General features: G+C 40.9%; 1 protein-coding gene and 1 long non-coding RNA gene across 2 annotated transcripts in view; both read right to left on the reverse strand.

Moving 5' to 3' along the window:
* The window catches only part of LOC126512902 (uncharacterized), a 143199-nt gene that overhangs the window by 30336 nt on the left and 93165 nt on the right, over positions 1-19698 (reverse strand). The window lies entirely within an intron of this gene.
* On the reverse strand, positions 18136-18571 carry LOC126512897 (small ubiquitin-related modifier 2-like). The gene has a single exon (XM_050160964.1). It carries the CDS (start codon positions 18569-18571, stop codon positions 18224-18226), a length of 348 nt encoding a protein of 115 aa, XP_050016921.1. The 3' UTR covers positions 18136-18223.

Here is a 19698-nt window from a genome sequence, read left to right on the forward strand (position 1 = left end):
CAAAGATTGTGATGCATTCAGAGGATTTTTAGAATTGTTTATGCTATCCTGAGTTTTTATTTCTTTCTTATAAGGTTGGGGATTGTTCTTTTGAGTTCTATATTGTTCTTTTGAGTTCTGTGAAAAGTTTTGCTATAATTTTAATGAACATTTACATTAAAGTCTGTATGTGAGTTCTGTGAGAAATGTTGCTATAATTTTTAATGGACATTTACACTGAATCCGTAAACTGCTTTCAGTGAAATTGTCATTTTTGCTGTGTTTCTTCTGCTTTCGCAAGAAAGTAGGGGATCTTTCAAGATTTAAAATTCTTATCCAACAAGTTTTTCATTTGTACGGCCCGCTCTTGGGTGGGAGTCGTAATGTTTCAGCTTGAGGTTCTTTCCTGCTGCTAGGTGTTGCTTCAGGCTAAATTTCTGAGACTCAGGCCTCTCACTAAATTTATCAAAGGCCAGAGTTATACTTTTAACAAGTGATAAGGGTTAAAAATAAAAAACATTTCCGCCTTCACAGGCAGAGATGACGGGTCAAAAAACTTCTGTCCTGCTTGCTTAAAGTTACTCCAAGATATTTTGTGGTATTCATGGATATTTTAAAAGGTTAATGTCTCATTTATCCTAGGTGTAAAAGAGATACCTTTGGGTTATTTTCAGATTCTGGCTATGATAAAGTAGTTCTGCTGTGGGCAAGGCAGAGCACGTGTCCTTGTGGTATGGTTAAACAACTTTGTATTTAGGCCCAAAAGGGGTACTGCTAAGTTTTGAGGTAGATATCTGCCTAATTTTACATAATGGAGGTCCCTCACTGCTGGGGAGACTCTCACTCAGGTCTTGGGAGGGCGCGGCCCCCTCATGGCTCGCCAAAGACCGTCCTTGCTGAGGTCGCACATGGCCTTAGTTGGTGGGGGAGGAGTTCGACCCAGAATGACGGGGGGAAAAAGAATTTTTAAGGAAAGAGACCACAGCTCCGTGGTCCAGAAGGGTCATAAAAATTTCAAAAAACCCAGTGATGGTCTCAGGGGCACGGCTCCCTGCCTCTCGGGACCACTCCCAGGATCATAATCAGCTAGTTCCTAAAACAGTACTGTGATAATTGCAGCTGGAAAACTAGTTTTTCAGGATTGCAGTCTTCAGTCAGTTCCTGGTGCAGGGTTGCTGAACAGGCTAGCCCTGGATTTTTGATTCTCCTCTTCCTGCTGGGGGAGCTGGAGAAATGGCTCAGTGGTTAAGAGCTTTGCCTGCTCTTCCAAAGGCCCTGAGTTCAATTCCCGGCAACCACGTGGTGGCTCACAACCATCTGGAATGAGGTCTGGTGCCCTCACAAGGCTAGTCCTGAATTTTTGATTTTTCTCTTCCTGCTGGGAGAGTCTGGATTTATCCAGGTTTTTACAAGGATAAGGTAAAATCTCAGAGTTTTGATTTACATTTCTCTGACAGTTAAAGGATGTTATATTCAAACATTTTAGGTGTCTCTCAGTCATTTTTGGGTTCGTTTGTTAAGATTTATCAGTTTAGGTCTATAACAAATATTTTTATTGGATTANGGTCCTGAGTTCCTTGCTCGTGCTCTCTCTCCTTCTGCTCCTGATTTGGAACTTGAGATTTCTGTCCGGTGCTCCAATGCGGGTCTCTGTCTCTGTCTCCTTTCATCGCCTGATGAAGGTGAATATCCAGGAGGATGCCTATATGTTTTAATTAATTAATTAATTAATTTATTAAAGATTTCTGTCTCTTCCCCGCCACCGCCTCCTTGTTGAACCAGCCCTGAATCTTTGGTATGAAGCCTACTTGATCATGATGGATATTTTTTGATGTGTTCTTGGATTTGGTTTGCAAGTATTTTATTAAGAATTTTCGCATCCATGTTTATGAGTGAGATTGGTCTCTAATTCTCTTTCTTGGTTGAGTCTTTGTGCAGTTTTGGTATCAGGGTAATTTTAGCCTCATAAAAAGAGTTTGGCAATGACCCTTCTGCTTATATTATGTGGAGTACTTTGAGGAGTATAGGAATTAGCTCTTCTTGAAAGTTCTGGTAGAATTCTGCACTAAAAGCATTTGGCCCTGGGCTTTTTTTGGTTGAGAGGTTTTTGATGGCAGCTTCTATTTCCTCACAGATTATAGGTCTACTTTAATTGCTCACCTGGTCTAGATTTTAATTTTAGTATATGGTATCTATCTTAAAAATTGTCCATTTCTCTTATATTTTCCAATTTTGTAGAGTACGGGTTTCTGTAATAAGACCTAATGATTCTCTGAATTTCCTTAGTGTCTGTTGTTATGACTCCCTTTTCATTTCTGATTTTTTTAAATTTGGATGTTCTCTCTCCACAAGATATTCTATGACAAAAACAGATTTAAATAATTTGTATCCACAAACCCAGCCTTGTAGAAAGTACTAGAAGGAAAACCTCAACCCAAAGAAGCTAACTACACCCACAATAACACAGACATCTGTAAATACCCCACCAGCATAACCCAAAGAGGAGAACAGAGAAACACTACTACCAAAAACTAACTGGAGTTAACAACCACTGGTTATTAATATCGCTTAATATCAATGGACTCATTTCACCTATAAAAAGGCACAGACTAAGAGAATGGACATGAAAACAGGATCCAGCTTTCTGCTGTTTACAAGAAACACACCTCAACCTCAAAGTCAGATACTACCTCAGAGTAAAGGGTTGGCCAAAAGTTTTCCAATCTAATGGACTTAAGAAACATGCAGGTGTGGCTATCCTAATATCTAACAAAATTAATTTCAAACTAAAATCAATCAGAAGAGATGGAGAAGGACACTTTATACTCATAACAGAAACAATTCATCAAGATGAAGTCTTAATACTGAATATCTATGTCCCTAATACAAGAGCACCCATATATGTAAAAGAAACATTACTAAAACTTAAATTGCACATCAAACCCCACACACTAATAGTAGGAGATTTCAGCACTCCTCTCTTGCCAATGGACAGGTCAACCAGATAGAAACTTAACACAGAAATAAGAGAACTAACGTGTAATGAATCAAATGGACTTAACAGACATCTATAGAACATTCCACCAAAACCAAAAAGAATATACCTTCTTCTCAGCACCTCATGGAACCTTCTCTAAAATTGATCACATACTTGGTAACAAAGAAAACTTCAACAGATACAAAAAATTGTAGTAACCACCTCAATCTTATTGGATCACCATGGAGTAATGTTAGAATTTAACAACAATACTACTCCCAAAAAGCCTACAAACTCTTGGAAACTGAACAGTCAACTACTAAACCACCCCTGGGTCAAGGAAGATATAAAGAAAGAAATTAGTCTTCCTTGAATTCAACAAAAATGAATGCACAACATATCGAAACCTATGGGACACTATGAAAGCAGTATTAAGAGGAAAGTTCATAGCACTAAGTGCCCACTTAAAGAAAACAGAGAAAGCTCACATTAGCTACTTAACAGCACACCTGAAAGCTCTAGAAAAAAAGAAGCAGACTCACCCAGGAGGAGTAGAAGACTGGAAATAATCAAATTGAGGGCTGAAATCAACAAAATAGAAACACAGAAAATAATACAAAGAATCAATGAAACAAAGAGATGGTTCTTTGAGAAAATCAACAAGATTGACAAACCCTTATCCAAACTAATTAAAAAGCTTAATCGCTTCACTTTTTGCTATTGATCTTGATGCAAAATGCACTTTCATATGATTGCTAAAAGCAAAGTGTGACTGTAGCCACATGGGGGCAGCAGACACTTGGCTTTTCTAAGTTTGTTGCTGGAAGAGAGGTTTTGGGCTTTAATTCTCTTTAATCTATGAGCTGTTCTGAACTGTCAGACTGGGAGCAGAGACTTCCATTAGAATATTAACACCCAAAATCTCATTTGATAATCAGAAACTGCTAAAACCTTGAAATTTTTTGGGCATGGTTGTGCAAGCCTGTAATCACAGTGCCTGGGAACCTATGCAGGAGGATTATGAGTTCAAGGCCAGACTATTTTATATAGCAAGACCCTGTCTCAAATAAATTAATTGAATAAGTAAATATATAAATCTATTATATATACATAAATGAATAATAAATAAATGAATACATAAATAAGTAGAATTTTCCTTTTCATTTGTAATGGTTGCCTTCTTCTTAGAGGCCACTAAGTGTATAGGACTGTTGCTTAGCAACTAGGATATTCTTGGACAATCATAGTCCTTATTATTTGGAGCATAATAAATGTTTATTGTGTTGGGCATCCTCAGATGGCAACTAGTTCAACTCAATGCACTGTCTCTAATCTTACAGCATCTCATCCAGAGGAAGAACTGCATTTCTTGAGCAGTGCACTGTTTGCCAGATCTGCATGTTTGATGTGGTTCTCCATTCATGACTTTAAGGAGTGACCACTCCCTGGCATCCCATAGCACTTTGTAAGTTGTTGACTCTGGGAGAAGTAAAGTTGACACAGTCACTTTTGTCTGCCATCACAGTGCTGTAGGTGGAGGTTTGAGTTTAGACAGTCAAGGGGACAGTGGTGAAGCTTGGATACCTGTGCATAGTAAGTATTCCATCATCCATCCTTCTCCCTAGCAGCCCAAATATCAGGGCCCTTGTGGATGGAGGGAGGGAGGTACTTGCGTCCTTACTAGCAGTTGCCTAACTAGTTTTTTCACTAGCACCTTCACCATTTGTTTTAATGTGTTTTAGAGGCTGCTGGTAATGGAATCCAGGGTCTCACACATGCCAGTCAAACAGCCTACTACTGAATTATACCCCAGACCTATTTGGGTGTTTTGTGAATGCCCACTTTTTCTTAGTTGTTTTGTTACTTGTGTTTATTTAGTATTTGTATGCATAGGAAGGGTGCTTCCTGTCTATGCCTGTAGATGGTTTACGCCCAGGGTACCCTTTTTTTTTTCTATTTTATTCCTCCTCCCAATCTAATTCCTGTGGTCTTACCATTTAGTGTTAGGCATGGCCTGTGACAAATACTCCCACCCAATATAGATCTACTTATGATGGGCTGCTTGCTACACTTACTCTGACCGTCAGTACAGTACAAGGACCACACATCTTCCTCTTCCTCTTCAATAGGACTGTGACTGTGTTCCTACACTGAAGCCCTTGTATGAGAGGAGATATACTAGATATACTAGATATACTAGATATACTAGAGACAGCTTCAGCTATCAGACTATCTCAGCTTTTTTTCCTACTTGCAAAAATAGTCTATGTAACAGGAATTTGGGCTATGAGAGCTGGAGCTCAACTCTAAAGAAAAGATCTGAAAGGTTTACACTTGACACCCATCAAAGGATTGGACTTATGGGCAGAGAATTTCCTGCACCTGGATTCTTTTCCCTTTTTAAATGGGAGTTCTTTCAGATGCCATTTTTCTAAAGTAGAAACCCTTGTTATGAAGACAGCTGGGGTTCAGAGCCTCCTTCCTCTAGGAAAGTGTCAGGAGCCATTTCCCCCTATCATTACAGGAACCATCACCCTGGGGAGTCTGCAGAGAACCCCACACCCAATTAACTGTTAATCTTAGCAGAACCCGCCTCACATTCCAGCTATCCAGGGAACCAGGTGTGGCAACTTGTGACTTCTGGCCTAACCGTCCGAAAGTAACCTAGCTACGTGACCGGAACCACGCGGCGAGATCCTGTACCCTGCCCCCCATTCCTTACCATATATAAACTGTAACCCGTCCCTAATAAACGGAGGCTTTGACAAAACTGCTTGGCCACCTTCTTCTGTCTTAGCTCATTCCCTTCCAGGTAGCGCCCCTCCGAGACCCTGGAATAACTGATTGCCGGGTGGGTTACAACCCCTAGACTGTGTAGCCCACCCAAACGCAATCGACAGGGAAGGACAGTTAGCTTGCCTCATACTTATTTCCATCTGTGCTAGCTTTTGTCTCGTGACTGTTTCTAAGTTGCCACTGGAGAATGTTGTCCCACTCCATTTGGCTATGTCTAATTTTCCTTTTTATCCATTTTCCTTTTTATCAATTTCTGTTTCCTAATCTCTTTTAAAATGTGGAGAAAACTAAAGGCAGCAGGTTTATGAACCCAAGTGCCTGATAGCTGAGCTATAAAAGCACCTGAAGGTCAGAGCCCTGCTTCACTGGGCTCTGTCTCTTGAGTGTAGCAGAGCTTCCTGCAGAAAGCTTTATAAAACAAGTAAAGGCATTGGTACATTTATCACTGAATGAGATGTTTTTCTTCTCTTCCTTTCCCAAGTTAAAGGCTTTAATTTATTTTTTAATCCCTCTTAGAAAATTATTTTTAAAATAAGCAGTCAGTTTCTACCTCCCACACAAGGAACATTCAAGAATACCAATCAACTATAGTTTGCAAGTAGGACTTGCTGGAGCAGGAAGTTTTAGTGCGAATGAAATGCCACCAATATTTCAGGCACTATCAGGTCCAATGGGGAAATAGCCAAACTCTAGGCATGTAGCTCTGTGATTCCTCATGTCATCACCAGCCAATATTGTGATATAAAGATGAATGGCTTCCAGAAGTTTCTTTGTGTACTAACGTTGCTCTTCTCCAATTCCCACTGCATCCCTGAAAGACAAGCAAGAGAATTTGAGAATTTCTTTCTTCACTTTTCTCTCCCTCTCTCCCTCCCTCCCTCTCTCTCCCTCCCCTTAGAGGTGGAGAGTTGAAACACAGAGAAAAGGTTAAGAAAATTGCCTAACATCATTTAAAAGAGAACATTCAAGTCAGGACTCAGTCTGGCACTTATTCCACAAAGCTGTGCTTTCTATCACTTAAGGAGATCTGAGTTTTAGTGAATTCATGGCATATGGGCTGTAATAATCAAAGTGACTGGCATTTTCTGTAATTTGTGATTGTTATGCCCAGTCTGTGAGGACCCAAAAAGACCACAAGGGAGACCAACTCACCGAAATGCAAAAGCAAGGCTTATTGTGTGCACAATACAAGCTGGCAGGGACCTTGTCAGAACAACTGGTGCAGTATTAGCAAGAGGAGGTATCCTGCCCTTCTAGAGGGCATTATTTAAAGGCAAAATGCAGAAAAGTTGCATTAGCAGGGTGTGTGCTGACAGGTGATCCTATCTATAATGGTTGGAATGTTAGGAATTTCCTTTGGATGTTTTGTACCAGGGTGGTGCCTGGGTAGTCTCAGTTTGTGGTCTTTATTGGAACCAGGTATTGCCTCAGGGTAAACTACTGAGACTCAGGCCTCTATTGAGCTTGTGATGGCTGGGTCCTACAGTGATCTGGTGGGGAATAGGCCATTTATACTTCTGAATAGCTTCACAATGCTTAACTGTGGAGTAAAGGAACTTGACATAAGTAAATATGGGTGTGGGGATTGTTATTGTAAAAATAAAATGGTGCAGTTCTGTGAGGGACCTGTGGTCCAGGAGGGGCAGTGTGTCCCAGGCAGGGAGCTGCTGCACAGTGGGTGAGAGGCAGAGACCTATTAGGCATGTCATGCAGAGTGAGGTTGAATATTTATTTAGTGGGTTATGGAGGGGGAAGGGAAAGGAGGAAGGGGAGAAGTTAGAAGAGCAGTAAAGCAGAAAGAGAGAGAGAGAGAGAAACAGGGAGAGAGAGCAAAAAAAGGAGGGGGAAAGGGATGATGTGGGGATAAGGGAGAGAGGCAGAAGCTGCCTCTGGGAGAGAGACAGAAAAGGGAGCACAGGGAGGGGTTGGAAGAGGGTGAGGCTTGTCTCTTAAAGAAACAGGGTACCCAGGTGACAGACCAGGCCAGCAGATCATAACAGGGATAGTGTTTTTTTTTTCATTTATTTATTCTGCCATCTCTACTCAAATTCTCTCTCTCTCTCTCCCTTCCAGCTCCATCTGTACTCCAAACTGTTGCTTTTGTATCTTCCCTGGCATTTTAAAAAGGAGTAGCAAGATTATATTCTAAAAGTTAGCATATGGGGGCAGGAAAAGATATTATTGGCTGACTTCTCCATGAGTAGAGAAATCCATAGTCCATTATTGTTCATCCCTAGTGGTTGGCAGTTGGTGGACACTCATCTGAAAACAAAGAAAACTTTCTTTCAGTCTAGGTTTATGTTTTTCAATTCCACGAAGACTTGTTGATTCAGCCATCCAGTGAAATTTTGTGAATTTAGAAATTTCAAAATGACTGACCATTGTCTTCTGTCTTTAATGGGGCCTTCTTGAAATTACCTAGTACGAGAAAGAAGGAAACACAAAACACACAAAAAACCTGCTTAGGAGTTTATTAGAGGGGGAGGTATACAGGCCTGGGGAATCAGTGTGCAGAGATAGAGACAGAGAGAAAGACACACAGAGAGAGGTGGGGGAGGAAAGATGGAAGTTGCCTCTTCAAGAGGGAGATGGAAAAGGAAGAGTCAGGCTGCAAGCAGGAAGGAAGATCTGCCTGCCTCAGTGGACAGGAGAGGGAGTGGCATGGTTTGTCATTCACATCTTTTTTTTATAATAAAAAGGTGGGAGGTTAGTCACTACAGGTTATAGGAATTGAGGCAGCAGATTCTTAAGACTACTTTCTGTTCATTTATGGGCATTGTCTTTGGGGAGAGGGACCTGAGAAAGCTGGGTGCTGGTCACATCCTGGCATAGCTAGTCTGTTTGTTCCTGTCCAGTGTTTGTGGAATGGAAACATCTGGTGTCTCTTACACATGTTTAAGGTATTGGCAGAACAGATAATGTTAAGTTTAAAAAATTAGGACCAGGTAATTGAGTGGGGTGTATCTAACCTGGTTAAGGTAAATCCTTCAATTAAGCTCCCTGGAACTCACAAGAATTCTTTGGGTTTGTGGAAACAGAAGTTTTAGACATATACATTGTATAAACAGTAGCATATTTATGTCAGAATGCCTGTGACAAATATTTTTGCACAATGAAAATTATTTTTAAGAGTATGGAAGGTAGAGTGAGAGAGAAATTTGGTAGCATGCACTTGTCCTCAGCTTTATACTTTGCAGATACACACCTTAATAACTTGAATTTGTAATTTACTGAAATTTGTTTGGTGAGGCTGTCCTTTTAAACTGACAAAATCTCTCAGCTGTCAAACTGCATCAGAGATTTTTGAGAAGGATAAAATTTTATTTGAGTTACTGATTAAAAAACAACAGAGAACTTACTTGGTTGGCACTTAGAGCTACTCCTCAGGATCTTCCATGGTAGCTGAAGGTCATATTTGCCTTCTGCTGTTTAGCGCAGGACCTGCCAGGCTTCAGAAGATTCTGTGGGCTAAGAAATTTGTAGGAAGACAAGCCTACCTTGAATTGAGCAGCTAGGCTGTCGATTCCAGCAATTCTGTCCATGTCTGCAGATCTTCGGTTTAGATGAAAGGCAATTTTTCCCAGTGGTCAGTTCTTGGCAGTTGAAGCAAAGTGCAGATTGATGTTGTTTTGTGCCCATTTGTCTTCTGTCTTCTTTGGAGGAAATAGAGTGCTGCTGCTAGGAGCAAACCTGTCTCTTTTTCTTATAAAAAGTTTTTAATAATTAAATGCCATATCCCTCAGATCTCTGAACAGTTGAGGGCTGTTCATTAAGTGTAACTACAGTATAGAATCTGCCTGGAGAGCTGGGTCTGAGCTTGACTGTACTGGCTCTTAACAGGTAAGATTTATACTCACAAAAAGACAGAAAGAAGAAAAAAACTGCTTGCAATAGAAGGTTAATGACAGAACTGACAATAGTAGAGAATGAAGGTGTAAGTCACAAACAATCCCACACCAGTTTGGAATTATGATTAATAGAATGGTTATTTATTTAAAGGGAAAAAACTTACAGATCACTGTCCCAGACAACAACACTCTGTGGAATCAGGAAAGGAGTCTAGTAGCCAGAAGCGGAGCCGGAAGCAAGAGAGTGAGCACATGGCTACCTCTGCTTTTTAAAGCAAATGAGACCACGCCCAAATGGGCTGGTATCTTAAAGTCTATTGGCTGAAGGAGTGGAAGAAGCTCCTGCAGCAAGAGAACAGCTTAATATATTTTAAATTAGGGTTGGATTAAATATACCATATTGTTGTAAGAGACTTAAAAGTACGTAACAATTTAAAATATGAGACTTATTGCTTTGTATTCTGGAATGAGATACAATGAACAGGCAATTATAACATTTAACAGTAAACATAGATGCATTTAAGTTACATGTATGAACACACATACACAGAGCGAACAGGAATTGGGTTAAGTGGAAGCTCTTGGTGGGCCCTACCAAAGGCATGCCACTGTGCAAAACACACTGCAACAGAGTCAACAAGAGGAATTTAGGGACAAAATCATTAGTAAACTGGGGGACCAGGCAGGGTATACTTTAGTAAAGATGGTAGCACTTGGTAACCTGACCTGGCTTTCAGTTAAGATGGTAGTGATGTCACCTGGCTTCAGTTAAGATGGTGGTAAGATAACCTGACCTATGTTAAAATGGCAGCAGTCACATGTTGTGTAGAAGGAACTGCGGGCCCCTTCCTGCTGCCCGGCTCCTGGCCACCAGCTAGCTTTACCCAAAATAACAACACACAAATTGTATTCATTTAAACACTGCCTGGCCCATTAGTTCTAGGCTCTTACTGGCTAACTCTCATATCTTGCTTATCCCATTTCTAATAATCTGTGCAGCACCAGAAGGGAAAGATTCAGCATGTCTGACCTGGCAGCTTGCTCCATCACGTCTGACCTGGAGAGAAGCAGCATGGTGTCTGAGCTCACTTTCCTTCTTCCTAGCATTCTGTTCTGTCTACTCCACCCACCTAAGGGCTGGCCTATCAAATGGGTCAAGGCAGTTTCTTTATTAACCAATGAAATCAACAGATTGACATATGACCTTCCCACATCATTTCCCCCTTTTCTGTTTAAACAAAAAAGAAGGCTTTAACTTTAACATAGCAAAATTACATATAACAAAACAGTTATCAAGTAAGCATTACAGTTACAATATTTACATCTATTTTATCTTCTATCATAACAATGGAAAACTATAACTATCTATCTATTTTTCAACTCCACCAAAAACTCCAGAAGTATATAATATTACCTAAGCAAACAAGAAATAAGCAACTTCCAAACTCTAGAAATGACAGAGACATCTCGCTGCCTGGACAGTCATCCCAAAGTTCCTCTGTATGGTTGGGGCATTCATCTTCGGCCTACAGGCCCATAGTATCCAGCAGACATTTCAATGAAGCAAGAAATTTCAAAGGCAGTTCAGTCACTATCTTCTGTGTCCTGCACAATATCTTGCAGACTCTTTCATGAATCAGGAACCCCAAAAGATCATCTCACCTTTAGGCAAGTTCAGCAGTCAGTCCTCTCTCTGTGGGTTCTCTGTGTCCAGTTTAGGCAATAGTCCAGGCAAGAGCAGTTTCTTGCCCAAATGGCCAACCAACTCCATAAGGATCCTCTTCAATGCCCATCTTCCTCTTGAAGTAGATTGGTGCTGCCAGGAGCAGACGTGTCTCATTGTCATGAAAAGTTCTAAGTTATTAAAACATTAAATGCCATATTCTGTAGTCTTTGAAAGACATGAAGAATGCCTATCTAACTGAAATATATCTATGCACATCTAGAAAATCTAACTAACATGACTACAAGCTTGATTATTATTAATGATTATCCATTAACAACCTATATACATTACATTTTTACATGAACTACACAATCACAATACCTTAATATCAGAAATACATATACATATAACAAAATTGACCTTAAATTTATATCAATAGAGTAAAATTTATACCAATGTAAATTATTCATATCTATATAATTTTCCCCCCTTTAAATGTAAAAGAACATTTATAAACAATATTTGGGAACATGGGTGCAGTTTTTTCTCTCCAAACTGCTTCCTGCTGAATAGGGGCGCTGTTAATCAGAACTTTCATGGTGTAACCTGTGTGCTAGGTTCCTCTCAGTTGGCAGTTGAGCTAAGTAATTTTTTGAGGGTGTTCACAGCAACCTTTCAGGAGTATGTGGTCTATCATACCATATTGGGATAGGAGCAATCCACAGGATCTCATCCTCTGTGAAAACAAAAGAAGAATCTCTTTTCCAAAGTATCATATCCTTAGATCCAAATTCTGAAGTCAAGGTATTTTTAAAATATCTATCTTGAATTAGTTCAGCAGCATTTATAAACAAATATCTTTTAGCAGCTGTTGTTCCTTCCTCAGCATTCAAACAATTCAAAGAGAGCATAATAGCATACAGTATCAAGATTGTCTGTGTATTTTCCATCTTTGTGCAGCTTTATTTTAACCTCTATTTCTTTTATTTTTACTTTTACTTTTTGAGACAGGTTCTCTATTTTGTCCTGGAATAACTCTGTAGACCAGGCTATCCTTGAACTCTCAGAGATCTGTCTGTCTTGCCTCCCAGGCATTGGGATTAAAGGTATATCCTGCCACACCTTGAAGTCACAGAGGTCAATCTACCTTTGTCCCTTGAAGTCACAGAGGTCAATCTACCTCTGTCTCCCAGGCATTGGGATTAAAAGTGTGTACCCCTACATCCAACTACTCTCTTTCTTTACTTCTTTTACTTTAGGAACTTTAACTTTTAGCCTGCACATATTTTTAACACACTGTAAATCATTTAGAGGTTTTCTTCATCTTTGAGTCTCTCTTTACTGTATATCTCTCTTATTCTGACCACAGAAGTCTTTAATTTACCAAACAATATTAGTAGTACTAAAGCCATGGCTTTGGTGGCTGAATCCAGTCCATTCCTTAGCTTTCCAGCCTCATGGCTGAGATACCAGCTGTAGCCATGTTTATCGCCACAACTCTATGGCGTTTCAAGGTCCCTGACAGCAAGCAAGCTGCAGCATTCTGCTCACAGACCTCACTCAGTCAGACTGCCTGCTTGAAAGAGTCAGAGTTTGTCCTGGCAGGATGGCCCAGAAAGCCAGCACTTTAAAACACCACAGCGTTTATTCTGCTATGGCTGAAAACCAAAAAGCATGCATTCAGCTTTTCATCAACACTATGTAAGTGTTTTGTGGCAGAACCTCTTAAAAGAGCTGCAGGGTTTTACAGCTAAAGCTGAATCAAGAAGCCTCTCTTAGATGACAGCACTTGCTTGCCTCTAGCAAGCAGAGCAGACCTGAGAAATTGCTGCTACCAAGAAGACATGCTTTACTCTATTCTTTCCCAAACTTTCTCAGGTTTTCTGTGGATTCAGTTATCCACATCTGGGGGCCATTTGTAGAAGGAGCTGCAGGCCCCTTCCTGCTGCCCGGCTCCTAGCCACTGGCTAGCTTTACCCAAAATAACAATACACAAATTGTATTCATTTAAACATTGCCTGGCCCATCAGTTCTAGGCTCTTACTGGCTAACTCTCATATCTTGCTTATCCCATTTCTAATAATCTGTGTAGCACCAGAAGGTGGTGTCTTACCGGGAAAGATTCAGCATATCTGACCTGGCGGCTTGCTCCATCGCGTCTGACCTGGAGAGGAGCACCATGGCGCCTGAGCTCACTTCCCTTCTTCCCAGCATTCTGTTCTGTCTACTCCACCCACCTAAGGGCTGGCCTATCAAATGGGCCAAGTCAGTTTCTTTATTAACCAATGAAATCAATAGATTGACATATGACCTTCCTACATCAATGTTGTATGGAAAAGCCACAATTTTTGAGCTGCATGGATTTTAAGTTTAATAATAAGAGAGACCTAGAGGCATGTTCTGCCCTGTGGCTGAGCTGCCATGCTACAAGCTGCATAGGGGAGCAAAAAGCCACCTCTTGAATCCAACCCATCTTGTTGGCAGCAGTAGCTGTGGCAGAGACATTTTGAAGAAACTCCTTCCATTTGCCTGTGCACTGACAGTAGTTAGAAAGCTCCCATGAAAGTTTAGCCAGCAGGACATGGGCAGAGTGAGGGTAGGAGCTGAAGAATTAGGGCATTAAGGCCTGGGGTTTTAGGGCCTCTAAAAGGCATCCATCCCAGAGGAGATGGGCATGGATGGCTTGCTCCATAGCTGAAACTGTGAAAACCTGTGAAATGGCGACACACCACAAGGCCTCCAAGTGGCCTTTACCAAAACAAAAACAAGCAACACAGCAGCAAAAAAAAAAAGAAAAGAAAAGGAAAAAAAGAGAAAGAAAAACTGAGGGACCCTGGGCCCCCAGTCAAATGCACCATAAGAGTGTGCAGTGCCAGCATGGCAGGACTGACCTTGGGTCAGTCCCGTCACGATTTTAGCTAAGGGAAGCAATCCAGAGATAAATGTTAGTGAAGGGCTCAATCGTAGCAGAATGAGGGAAACTCACCAATTGAAGCCAGTGTTGTGCACTCAAGCATATGGAACATGTTTACTATTGTGGAGAAATACCTGGTTCCAGATCTCAACCTCAGGAGAGGGGCTCGGGGTGGAAGAGCCTCTCTAGTCTTATGGCACCAATGTAATGGTAAAAGTAAAATTGCGTCGGGATCTCCAGTGGCTGCAGTGGCAGAAGTGCTTCAGGCCTCTAAGTGGTGGCAGCAGGCCATGTGGCGGCAGACAGCAAGCAGCAGGTCTTGAGAGCAGCCAGTTCCAGGCAGGGATGGCACAGTTCCCTGAGTGACTGCAGCAGGCTATGAGGTGAGACAGACAGATGGGCATGCCATGAGACCATGCTGCAGGTTTCCAAAGGCTGGTCCTGGGCTGGGAACCATGGGATAGGCAAGAGACAGATGGATAGGCATGCCATGCAGAATGAGGTTGGATATTTATTTAGTGGGTTATGGAGGGGGGAAGGAGAAGCGGAGAAGAGGAGAGAGAGAGAGAGAGAGAGAGAGAGAGAGAGAGAGAGAGAGAGAGAGAGACCAGAAGAGAAGAGAGAGACAGAAAAGGGAGTCAGGCTATAAGCAGGAAGGAAGATCTGCTTGCTTTAGCAGACAGGGGAGGGAGGGAGTGTAGCTTGTCTCTTAAAGGGACAGAACAGATCATTACACTTCTAACATAATCTTGAATGTAGTAGTGGTAGAGAGAATATCCTATTGGTCTCATTGGCTGAGAAAGATGCCACTAAATATCTGTCATGGCCATTTAATTCTCAGTGAAAGTTCCCAAAGTAAATTGAAATTCCCTCAGAGTCAAACTTCTCCAAAAAAATCTCTGATTGCAATAGACAATGGTGATTTATTTTTCAGAGCCTTAAATTGAGTTTCTCAAAAGTACCTTTAAAATTTGATTTCTCCATACATTTTGTTCTTTCTTTCTAATATTACATGTGTACAATTCTTGCTTGTTCACAGGAACTCTTTAAAATGGATCCCTGAATATTTCTGTGAAATGAATTCTTTTCTAAGGCAGACTGCCATAGGAGTTATTTAGAGCCCACATCATTGTGCTACAGAGCTGAGTGATGTACTTTCCCAAGCATAAGGCTTCAAGTTGGTCAGGCATTTTCAGTTCAGGCAAAGTTGGGGGATTCTAGAGCCCTAGGGTTTTCTTTTGTACTGCATCCTCCAGAAACATCAGAAGTTTTAGAACGGATGAATGTTCAACATACTGAAACTTTTTGTATGACCCTGAGTTCACTGACATTCAGAAAAACTCTTTCTCACTTTTACTCTGTGTTCAAGTTTTATCCCTGTGATACTGTGGGGTTCAGGGTATCCTGGCCACAAATAATGGGGCCCAGGCCATGTGGGGCTCAGGGCAGCCTGGCCACACACAGGGCCCAGGCTACACAGCTGCCATAGCAGCCAGTACCAGGTTCCAGGAAAGTCCATTAACTGGCACCACCCTGGAACAGACCATCCAAAGGAAATTCCTAACATTCCAACCATTGTAGATAGGATCACCTGCCAGCACACACTCATTGCTTTTCACCAGAACACTCCTAGACAAATGTCAGCCAATCAGGGGTCCTGAACCTTAGAAAGCCCTTATTCCTACCTTTGCTACTATGAAAACCCAACTCCAACTGAGCTCAGGGATCTCCAATCACTTCTACACTGGGCACATGGAGAGTCCAAGTTTTGCAAACTTGTGTAAGAATAAAGGCTCTTTGCTTTTAGGACTTGTTCTCCTAGTTGGTTTCTGGGGGTGGGGCTGAGTGATCTCAGCATAACAATATCTGAGTTAAAATATTTGGAATTCCTATATCAATGGACTAATGAGGGAAAATCTGGTTTCAAAGATCTTAGTTCAAATCGAAATATTGGAGAAGTGAGGCAATAAGTCTCCTGGTTTTGGAATTCATTACAGACGTGCAGAACATGGAACAGAGAAAGAAAAATATTCTCCCAGAAGCTGAGCTGAGGAAGGTACAGAATATTCAGGCTATACAGCTATACAGATCAAGGTGCTTGACAGGATTCCCATGATAATTCATAATAATTCACTGAGGTTAACTAGTTGGGACACGAGAAAGTGATAATCACATGATTCTTAAGTGTATATGATTGAGCTTTTGCAGGTAAGGCTCCTGGACCATATACAGACCAATGCCTCAGGTTAGTTTGAAAGCTACTTCATGTGTTGTGTTTCTAAGTTGAAGGAAAGAGAGAAATAACCTCTGCTAGATTCCACACCAATCAGGGGCATTATATAAGGAAATGAGATTTTCTGTTTCTGTTGCCACAAGAGAATGACTTAGGAGAAAGAGAAGAGGTCCATAATTGGACTTTGACTTTTTTGAATGTATCATTTAATGCATTCAAATCTTATAGGGGGTTCCCAGATTTGCATCCCATTTACTGGTTTTGAGAATAATTTTAAATTTTGTATGATGGATTCAAATTCCATGGCTCTGTGTGGAGGCAGGGTGGGAGAGGATGCAGAAGGGAAAACAATGACCCATGGTGAAAAGCCATTGGCATGTCAACATCAGAATCTGTACCAACTAAAATAGTTTCTTTTTGAATCTCAAATTACCTTGGGAAAATGTCTGATTTTTCTCCATAAGCATTTCAAAACTTTTAAGCTTCTGTAATGACTGCTTGATTTAATTTCAAATGCATTACCTCCTACATATAGAACATAAGAGCAGAGATTGACTTTGTAAGTAGTGTTGATTAAATGAGGCCTAGTAACTTGCTTCAACAAGTAAATGACAAAACCAAGACTAGGTTGTCACAAGGTAGGTTTTGTCTTGTGAACAATTGTGACTTAGCCATTTGGCTACTCGGTAGTAGTATTAAGTTTTGAGGTCTTAATTTAGCAAACTTACCAAGCGACTTTTCTTTAGGGGTTCTATTGTATTTTGTTCCTTTTCTTCCAAAAAGATTCAATTTTATGTTATTTGCATGTCATATACAATGAAGCATATATGAAATTAAAGAAATCCCTTGTGTTTTAGGTTTGGAAGTCATATTTTCATTTAATAGCTATGTTTATAAATGTTATTGAAGAGTTTTTTTTTTAAAGTCAGCTTAGTTTTATTATTAGAAACTTCTATTCAAAATAGCAGTCCAAAAGTACATTTTTATGTTGGCATAGACTTAGAATACATTGAAACCAGGTAGAGGCATGTTTCTGAACATAACTTCAAGAGGCATTGTTGATTTCATTTTAACGTGCTTCTCTTTGGGCAAACAGTACAGTTAAGTTACCACATTATTTGCCCTTAAATAGATACCATTGAGAATGCTGTTTTTTTTGTTATTGTTGTTGTTGTTATAAATCATAATTTAATGCATAATCATTTCTTAGAGAGCTTGACATACTAACAACACACCTTAACATATACTGTTAACTTAGCTCAGATTCTTTTTTTTTTTTTTTAGCAAGAAGTTTATTTAAACAATAAGACGCTTGACTTGAAGGGAAAACTATCTAGGATCATTTTGTTCAAGAGTAATTTATTCCTACTTAAAGACAGATTGCCCTACATGTAACAGCTACGTATAAAAAAGTTATAAAATTGTCCTTGGTTTTACAATGACAAATGAAAAACATTAAAATTCTCCAATCCAACAAGGCATGCAAGGATTTTGTGGTTTTGTTCTTTTGTTAAAACATTGAGAGCAAAATAACTCCCTGGAATATAAAGATAAGAGCTGATGAGCGAGCATGCCACTGATGGAGCAGGGGGTATGTTCACAGAGCCAGTACTTTCCCCCAGACCACCTCCACATGCTGTCAGTCAAAACAGAACATTGGCCATTTAGTTTAAAAAAGAAAGAAAGAAAAAAGCTTGTGCACATACACCAGCTACTTTATGTACAATAAAGAAATGGGGACAGGGAAATGAAAGAATAGAGAAAACTATACTGTAGTAACCAGGATGTGGTGGGACCAAATTGCGGCTTTCTAATTGCGAATGTATTCCTGGTCTATAACAAAATTCTGGAGTAAAGTAGCAGGTTCCCTTTTTAGTAGACACCTCCCCATCTGCTGCTGGAACACATCAATCGTATCTTCATCCTCCATTTCCAACTGTGCAGGTTTGTCTGTTTCATTGATTGGCTGCCCATCAAACCGGAATCTGATCTGCCTCATTGACAAACCCTGTCGTTCACAATAGGCGTTCATTAGTTTACTAAGTGGTGTATGCCTCTTAATTTTAAACTGCACAGAGCCATCCTGCCCCGCCACATTCAAATTAATATGGTCGTTGTTCTCGGTCTTGACCCCTTCCTTTGGTTTCTCGTTGGCCATGGCGAACGCTGGAGTCTTCTCAGTTGCCGCTTCACAAAAGAGGCACCAGGTCCGCACTGAAGGAGCACACAGGCCCCACCAGGAGCGGACTGCAGACAAGGCAGAGGGCGCGCACACGCAGTGCGCTCTTAGCTCAGATTCTTAAGAGTAATGATTTTTCTCTATAGCATTTGAAAGATAGCTAATTCATGTTCTATGATTCTTTCTCCACTTAAGTCAACTTTTGGCCCAGAATTTCTTCTTAGCATTTTTCTTTTTTCTCTACTTTAAAATAGAGTTTTCTCTCATCCAATACATCCTAATTACAGTTTCCCCCTCCCTCTACTCCTCCCAGTTTCTCCACACCACCTCTCTCCCTTAGATTCATTCCTCCTCTCTTTCCCTTCAGAAAAAAGCAGGCCTCCAAGAGATAACAACCAACCACATGATGGGAACCCAACTGGAGGAAAAGAGTCCCCAACAGGCAAAAGAGTCAGAGACACATTGATTCCCACTGTCAAGAGTCCCACAAAACACCAAGCTAACAGCCATAATATACACAGAGGACCTGGTGCATACCCATACAGGCTTTGTGCTTACTGCTTCAGTCTCTGTGAGTCCTGCTTAGCTGATTCAATGAGGCATGTTTTTCTGATACCTTCTATCCCCTCTGACTCTTATAATCTTTTCTCCCTCTTCTGTGGGGGTTCCCCCGAGCTCCGAGGGAAGGGGCCCAATGGAGACCTCTAACTTAGACTTTCTCTCTGCATGTGTGGCTGTGGTTCTCTGTAACCACTCCCATCTGCTGCTGGAGGAAGCCCCTTCAATGACAACTGGACTGACAACAATCTATGAGTATAGCAGAATATCATTAGGAATCATTTTATTGTTTTTTTTTTCCCAGTTGTATTAGGTTCTACCCTAGGTTCCTAGATTATCCAGTCTCCAGTTCCTGGCCATTCAGGCAGTTTGGGGCACAGGTTCCCTCTTATGGTATGGGCCTCAAGTTAAACCAGGCATTGATTGGCCACTCCCACCATTAGTCACCATTGCCCCAGCACATCTTGCAAGCAGGACAGATTGTAGGTTGAGGGTTTTGTGAATGAGTTGGTGTCCAGGTTTTCCTTCCTTCCTTCCTTCCTCTTCCT

Source organism: Alexandromys fortis, unplaced genomic scaffold, assembly GCF_014885135.2.
Source record: "Alexandromys fortis isolate MF-2015 unplaced genomic scaffold, M_Fortis_MF-2015_v1.1 scaffold_83, whole genome shotgun sequence".
Lineage (NCBI taxonomy): Eukaryota > Metazoa > Chordata > Mammalia > Rodentia > Cricetidae > Alexandromys > Alexandromys fortis.